The 8,337-nt window shown below is 45.0% G+C and overlaps 1 protein-coding gene across 1 annotated transcript in view; it reads left to right on the top strand.

Annotated features, from left to right (window-relative positions):
* The first annotated feature begins 6,515 nt into the window (after positions 1-6,515).
* The window catches only part of LOC125760309 (ATP-binding cassette sub-family C member 2-like), a 41,724-nt gene continuing 39,902 nt past the window's right edge, over positions 6,516-8,337 (top strand). The window contains exon 1 of the mRNA XM_049420190.1: positions 6,516-6,636. Within this exon, the coding sequence (XP_049276147.1) occupies positions 6,581-6,636 (56 nt within the window). The 5' untranslated portion in view covers positions 6,516-6,580. The remainder of the gene's footprint in view (positions 6,637-8,337) is intronic.

Genomic DNA, 8,337 nt, shown 5'->3' with positions numbered 1-8,337 from the left:
AATACGGCTAGTAGTCGAGGAACGCCGTGCGACGCGAGCGAACTATAGCGAAAATGCTGCTGTTCTTGCCAGAGCCTAGCAGACGACAAAAGCCGAATCCCCGCCTTTGCGTCACCGGAGCGCCGTTCGCAGCGCTGCCATCGGTGGCGCACGAGGCGAATAACTGTTATCGCAATAAAACAATCCAAAAAGCAGAGCACTTGCTACGGGCGTTTCACTAAAATATTTCGTGTTGGTGGAATAAAATCCCTGCGTAGGGCACGGTGTCAAGCCGACATCGAGGACTGCACAGATCAGGAAAATTCCAACTGTGAGAAAATTTAAGTATAAAGGAAGATGAAATACGCCCTGCCGACGCCATCCGAAAAGAGCCTTGCAGGGACGGCCTCTACCTACCATAAAGCTCAACGCTTACGCATCACTTAGAGAACTCCGAAAGGACATTCTACGTGGAATTTTTTAACCTCATCTTCTACTATTCCTGCTAGCATTACAGATAGATAGAGCGGATTTATTAGAAGGCAGAGAGGTCGGCCTGAGCTTGAGCGCTCTAGCCTGCTACTCTGCACAGGGGAAAAGGGGAAGGCGGAAAAAGAGTAATGAAGATGATGATGGAGACAGGAAGAGGTAATGCGTATGTACATTAACCATGTAGCACAGTGGTCTTCTTAAAGTCTATCGTCAAGTCCTGTACTCTTGAGAAAATCTATGAATGCTCTTGTAGCAGTTGGCGATGCTGTCTGGTCGGACATTGCGGACAACAGATTAGTCTCACTCAGAGTGCTCACACCGATGTCGGCCAACGTTGAAGCCAGCGTCCACCGTTCGCACACGTACAGAGGGCAGTCGCACAATATATGGGCTAAAGTTTCATCTACTTGGCAGCGCTCACAGTTCGGGCTGTCCGCACTGCCGATAAGGTGCGCATAGCGTCGAGTGAAAGCGACGCCTAGTCGAATCCGGTGCAGCATACAAGTGCGTTATCAATATCAGCCAAATTCTGGGCAGCTCTTAAAATGGAGCCCCAATCCCCACGCACCATTTATGCGCTACACATGCAACATGTTTTCAAATTTTCAAATCATGATGCAGCGTGACATTCTTCACCAGTAAAGCACTGCCACTACCGTTTACACCAATGAGTTATATTGTGTTGCCTCACAATCAGTAGGAGGGCTTCTATGGTCCTCACACATCTCGCGGGAGTCGCGAAAATGAGAGTGTCGTGCCTTTGGTAGTTGGTAGACCTGGTTCACCTTTGCACGTAGGAAAGTTGCACCATGCAGATTCACTTCGATGACAGACAATATCTTGCGACAAATTTACGGGGCTTGAGACACCAGTCTGAAAAAAAAAACTCTAAGAAACTAGCAGTGCACCTCTAGAGATGCCGTGCAAGATTTATATTGGCTTTATTGGTGTTGCTTTGTTTACTGCAAAGTATTTATTAATGTAACTTTCTGGTTTGCAATCTTCTCCGATCTGTTTCTGGAGATCTGTCTAGTTAATTGTGCGGTGGTGAGTACTCTTCTCGTTGCTGCTTATAGTGTGCCAGTATGTCGTGGTACGTGACGAGTCTGTCTCTGTCGTCTTGAATCGCTACTTCGTCATTGTCGCGTTCCCAGATCCAGTACGCTTACACAGAGTAAATTACAGACAATACCCAGAAGTTAGCTGTATGCTCTGCAAGCAAGAACACGCAGATATGGCACATATCTTATTTAAATGCGCACGCATCAGGACAATATACAGAGAGGACAACAGAGGGCCGGACCTTCGCGAGGAGCGATGGCTAAGCGCTCTTACCAGCTCGGATCTACACGAACAGCTCTGGGCAATTCAACGGGCCCGGGTGGCCTGAGCCCGGGCCGGCAACCTTGCAGGTGTTTTTTTTTCTTAATAAAGTTTTTTCCGTCCGTCCGTATTATTGGTTAGTGGATGGCACGGTTAGTGAAGCATGTCTAGTGGCTCTGTTGTCTGAAGTGCATTGTCAGTTGATTACTTTAAACACTTTTGCGTCATAAGGATACCTTTTGAAAAGTGCTGTCCTCTGTGACATAGCCGCTAAACATGATCATTATCTTTAGAATAACCGAGAGCTGAGCTAGTTGGCAAGTGTTAAATCTAAAAGACACGTGGTGCAAACACAGACATAAGAAAGAAGTCAACACACCCTAGCCTCAGGTCCCCGGCCTTAGGTTCAAAATTTTGTTTTAAGCCTATCCTCAAGCCAATAGACGTTTTAAGCCTGCCGCCTACCATCACTAGATTAGACCCTGAAGAATAGAGCTCGCCTTGCATTTCAGACTGTGTTGCTAGTATCCAGGGATCTAATATGCATCTTAACAGTGCTCATCATATCCGATCATTGGTTAAATATTGTGCGGAAAACAAAATTAGGCCAGTAATTTCAGATAAGGAAGGGTATTTCTTAATTATGCCGGAGAGTATGTTCTCAGAAGAAGCGTTAACAGCCATAAAAAAATTACGACGGTGAAACTTAAACCATCGGTACTTAGGCAATGTGCTGTGGACCTTTTGTTAAGACAATCTTTAGAGGATAGCTCGTAACGTCAATGAGGCTCAGTCGTATACATTAGAATTTTTTCAGCGACAGAACATAAGAACGAGATGCCTTTTCAAGCAATAATATCAGAGAAAGGCACCTGGAAATTAGCTGTTTCTTGTTGCTTGCAGAAGTCCTTGGCCTCCTTCAGTTTTTCAGGCCCTTTTCGTACGCGTAATTCTCAGGCGCTAGTTCACTTTCTTTGAGAGGAGAATCGCAGTGGTTGTAAAGCTTTTAGCATGGACATTGAGAACCTTTATTACTCTTTGCCGCATGAGGCGTTGTTAAAATAGACAGTTATAGTTTAGCGTTAGCGTGATAGCGGAGGTTAAGGGAATAGCGTTACGGTGCCGCAAACGTTGGTTGCGGAAAACGTGTTTTAGTTTAGCGGGATAGCGTTTATATCCCCAAGCCGGGACGGTGGCGCCACCTATCGAAGGGTGAATTCGTTAAAAAAAAGTGAAAAGAACAAAACCGAGAATGCTCGCCTGTATCCCCGCACGCAGCAATATTACTCCTTTTTTTAGTGAAAATAAAAGTAAATAAATATGAACTAAGCACCAAAAGCGAAAACTTGCATGTTGCAGACTTGTTTACACCGATCTCCTAGTTAGGCCTAGGGACGTTCGAAATGGGAAGCGATCTCAAAAACTACGCTAAGTTATCCGTAATATCCTGTCGCCAGAGCTACCTGAAGGCAAGCGAAGCCATTTCGCCCACGTCGCAACCCCCATTTCGCACAGTCGTTTGCTACGAAAGAAGTGGATCCGTCCACATCAACGCTAAATTCAGTTCGAAGCGGGCGTCGAAAACAACTGCCGTGTTTTACGTACACTACGTTAACCACGCAAACACGGTACCGCTAAATCTGAAAAATAGCGTGCGTACGGTAAACGCTACGGCTCGTTTACGGTACTGCGCATGCGCACTTCGATCCCGCTATTCCGGTAAGCCCGCTATTCCGTTAAACTCGCTAAACTATAACTGTCTAATGTGTTATTGTCTGTATTAACAAACAATTGCAGGAAACGGTTTTCACTAATAAATGAGGTGTTTCTACGAAGGATTTTCTCGGAATTCTTTCCGTATATTTAAAGTCGACGCTGGTTGGTTGGAAACAAGGCATTCATGTGCAGAAATCAGGGATTTGTGCAGGTTCAAATGTTGCTCCGGTTCTTAGCGATTTATACTTTAGCAAGACTGACAAATGTTTAGAAGACACCTTAGGTAATTCCATTACGAAGGTTCTTCGCAATGTGGACGATTACTTGACTTTTTTGGGGGTGAGGGCTTTGAATCCATGGTTACCTCAGTCAGCAAAAAATTTGAATGAAGTGGAAGAGCGCTGGCCTTTATCAAGGAATTGCCTCAGAATAATGGAATACAATTTCAAGACATTTCTTAGAAGAACCACGTATGCTGGCAGTATCCTCCTATACGTTCAAAACCGCTGTTAAGCTTCTCGTCGAAGCATTCTGAGGTTGTAAAAAACGGTATAACCATGCCATGCCTTAAGTCTTCCCTCATCAAGTCGTGAGAGCACAAAATGAGTGCCAGCTTTAAAGCACAGGATACGCGCCTTCTCGCGCTGCTGTGCCACTGCCGTCGAACGTTTAAAGAAGTCGGTTTTGTTAAGTCCAAGCATGGTTTCAGAAAGCAATAGGAAGAAACATGTCGTAGGTATTCCTTACATTCATCGAGTATCTCACAGGCTAAAGAAAGTAGGAAGCATTAGTAGGAAGCATTCCGCCTTCCCCTTTTCCCCTGTGCAGAGTAGCAGGCTAGAGCGCTCAAGCTCAGGCCGACCTCTCTGCCTTCTAATAAATCCGCTCTATCTATCTGTAATGCTAGCAGGAATAGTAGAAGATGAGGTTAAAAAATTCCACGTAGAATGTCCTTTCGGAGTTCTCTAAGTGATGCGTAAGGGTTGAGCTTTATGGTAGGTAGAGGCCGTCCCTGCAAGGCTCTTTTCGGATGGCATCGGCAGGGCGTATTTCATCTTCCTTTATACTTAAATTTTCTCACAGTTGGAATTTTCCTGATCTGTGCAGTCCTCGATGTCGGCTTGACACCGTGCCCTACGCAGGGATTTTATTCCACCAACACGAAATATTTTAGTGAAACGCCCGTAGCAAGTGCTCTGCTTTTTGGATTGTTTTATTGCGATAACAGTTATTCGCCTCGTGCGCCACCGATGGCAGCGCTGCGAACGGCGCTCCGGTGACGCAAAGGCGGGGATTCGGCTTTTGTCGTCTGCTAGGCTCTGGCAAGAACAGCAGCATTTTCGCTATAGTATAGAACAGTAGGAAGCATATAGTAGGAAGCTAAAGAAAGTAGGAAGCACTGCGTTCATGTTGTTTTTACGGCTGCAAATAAGCTAACTTTGTGCCGCTGTGCAGAGAAAGAATAAGCGAGTAATAGGTAAGAAAGGGACTGACATTTGTTTCGCAAAACAACAAATTCACTTATTCGTATAGCTGTGGTGTACCAAGTTCCTTTTAGCGGCTGCCGCTTATACGTAGGAGACACGGGCCGCTGTGTTAACCAGAGACTAGTGGAAAATAAGAGATCACTAACCGGAAGCTCACCTTCTAGTCTACCTTTACATTGTCGAGAGTGTAAGTGCAGGCCGAAATTCGATGAATGCGCAGTTTTGTACCGGCAGAGGAGTGAAGAAGCGCATGCAATGATTGAGGCTTAGCGTTTCGATAACAGTGGTAGCGCGTGCGTGAGTCAACCGTCGATTAACTTGCATAAAGAAGAAGCCAAATGCCTCAGGCCCCCCCACGTACCAGACTGATAGGTTGGCCTATTATCTGGGCGTGCGCAAGTTTTTGTGCCTTCTTTCTTTTCCGCCGCTGTGCGCCTCTTAGGTGTTTAGTGAGCGTTTATGCTGTCTTGGCTTCTTTCTTGTGTTCGTGTTTGCATGCCCTATCTCTTATATTCATTATCGTTGCTCTTACACTCATAAAAAAATCACATTTTTTACTACAGATCCTTGCGGACTGCAATCGTTTCCAAGACGTTGCCTACAAACGAAATACCGAAACTGAGTAAAAGTATGATCTGCACGCCAGCTATACAACAGGCTTTCATCTGGTCGGTGAAACGGTGAGCCTTTCGTCTTTGTTTTTCCACCATGCTAGATCAGTGGTTGCTGCAACTGCGACAAATGATGTAACCATTGATAAATGGCCCCGTAGAGAGACCTCGGGATAACAGCGCTTATTCAACTACCTTTACAGAAATAATGCATGCTCTCTACTTGTGTATCAATGGAAATAATATTTAACAAAAGATAACGTCACAAGAAGCCTTAACACGATGTTTTCAACGATTTTCGTTAGGTAAAGCAACATCTGAAATATCAGCACAGAAGAGGTTGAAAGGAGCTTACGCTTTATGATGTAAGAATGACTGACTTGCTGCTGACGTATTGCTTCACCCTATTTCTAAGTGTAAGGCGCGACGACGACAACGGGAAAAAAATCAGCGTGCGCTTGTCATCTTCACAAATCCCATGATCATCTTCAAACAGTCATGTCTCTGATAAGGTAACATTCCTCGACGAGGAATTTCGTTCCTTATGGCTAAGAGCATTGTAAATATCTGAGAGAACTAGTAGCTGTGTAATACTTTTATGAATTCCTATTTAGCTGTCCTTTTCAGCCATCCATGAATGCTGTTTCCTCAACCGTGGTCCACATGCTTATAACATATGAATAGCATAGCCGTGTACAGTATGGCAAAGAGTAGGAAAGGAAAGTGCGGGTCAGCAGGAGGAAAACGCGGAGGGCAACGCCACCAGCTCCTCTATTTTCTTATGCATTCGCACCATTAGTGCGTACCCGCTCCATTTTTTTTATTGTCCGTCAGCCATTCCGTGCTATATAAGAGAACATTAATCCACATAAAAGGTGCAGTGAATATCTGCTTCCATGCAGGCAACCTGGCAAGGAGAGAAACTTGGTTTATTCGCTTTGCTGGGCAGTATGGCTGGACGCCTTTTGGGTGATGGTCGCTCACCTGGGCTACTACGCATGTCTCACGGCAAGAACCATCATATTAGAGTAAGAACCGCCATCGAGGGTGCTTTTTTAAACTATCATTTAAAGGGCTTTGATGTAACGCGAGAGGGCGATACATCAAAGCTTGCCCCGTAGGGCTTCATAACACGCTTTTTTGTAAGCTCTTTTGCCAGTATGTTTGAGGGCTAACAAACGACAGTGTGCTTTCATCTAGAAATCTACAGACGAAGAGGCTATCACATAACAGGTTATTTATGAAAACATTAAAAACCAAGCAACGCGTTTATTGATCTTATACAGTATGATTGCGTGCTTGACGCCACAGAAAAAGACATCACGTCCGTGCCAGAAAATCCTGAGATTCTTAATTGTAAGGGCCAAAGGCTTACAGAATCATCAAAATAACTTTGCCGCTTGGTTTAAGTTTGCACGTGGAATGAAACTTGGAGATGTCAGATGACCAAGGTTACAAATTGTGAAGAGCTTGTTGCTCTGCATACGTAACTATTACCAGCTAGAACTTGTTTAATTCTTACCATCATTATCATCATCATCAGCCTGTCTCATGTCCCTTGCAGGACGAAGGCCTCTTTCGACGTTCTCCAAAGCACTCTGTCTCGCGCCAGCTCATTCGCGCAATTTTTTGAGGGGCAAAGCACCTTATGGTCTCGGCTTGTCGGCGTGTCACGTCGTCACGGTCCATCATAAATGGCATTACACCACAAAAATGGGCTAAATCCCACTACTCCCCACTAGTTCACTAAAATTGAAGAGGGCAACAGATAGCCCAACGGATAGCCGATGACGTATCAGGACTTAATATCATTTATTACCAGGAAGTTGTGAAATTCCGTCTCAAAATTGGTTTGAAATGCTAAGTTTTCTTCTGTAAAGCATACTTCGTAGCATGTTGCGGTATGTAACGCGAAGACAACTAATGGCACAATCACTGCTAATGGGCAATAAGAGACAGAAGAGGAAGAAGCAGAAGAAGAAGCACCTTAGGGTAAGCTGCATTTCGACGTAGTTCTCCGACGACGTTAGTAGAACTGAGACACCCTTCCCTACATGCCCGGTTTCGGGCATGGCACCACTAGCGCCTCCTCAGAGAAATCTCTCTCAAAACAACGTGGCAATTTACCTCGGTCAGGCCCTTCTTCTTCTTCTTCTTCTTCTTCTTCCATCTATAACTGCCCATTAGCAGCGATTCTAGTGTGGGAAACACGGGCGCACACTGTATGATTCTCTTAGAAGAGAAAATTGAGCGAGTTGGTATTGATTCATACTTAGGGCTGTGCAGCGCTCACAAAAAGGGACAAGGAACAGAAGAAGTACACAGGACAAGCGCTGACTCTCAACTGAATTTTTATTCCGGAAAACACAAAAAAGTAAACATGAAGAAAAATCGAGTCACGTGACTTGTGCTCCAGGCGAAAAACTAAACGAACATTCATGGCTGTTGCCCCGTAACATAGCATGCGCACGACCACTTTTAAGTCACATTTTCGCACGTGCTGACCAAGAACTCGTATTCGCTATCACAAAGCTTTATCGATGGCTGGCTAACGCATGTTTCGTAGCTTCTTCTAATGTGGAAGGCCTCAATAATTTCTCGGGCAAGCTGCTTCTTGTGCTTGGAAAGAACCATGGTGTCAGTAAAGTGCGGGGTACACCCGCACTCCCGACAATGATCTGCTAAATGAGAATGCGTGTCTTGTGTCAATGAACGCTTGTATTCTCCCA

Source organism: Rhipicephalus sanguineus, chromosome 10 (assembly GCF_013339695.2).
Source record: "Rhipicephalus sanguineus isolate Rsan-2018 chromosome 10, BIME_Rsan_1.4, whole genome shotgun sequence".
In the NCBI taxonomy this organism is placed as follows: Eukaryota; Metazoa; Arthropoda; class Arachnida; order Ixodida; family Ixodidae; genus Rhipicephalus; species Rhipicephalus sanguineus.
This window is presented reverse-complemented; position numbering and strand designations above follow the sequence as displayed.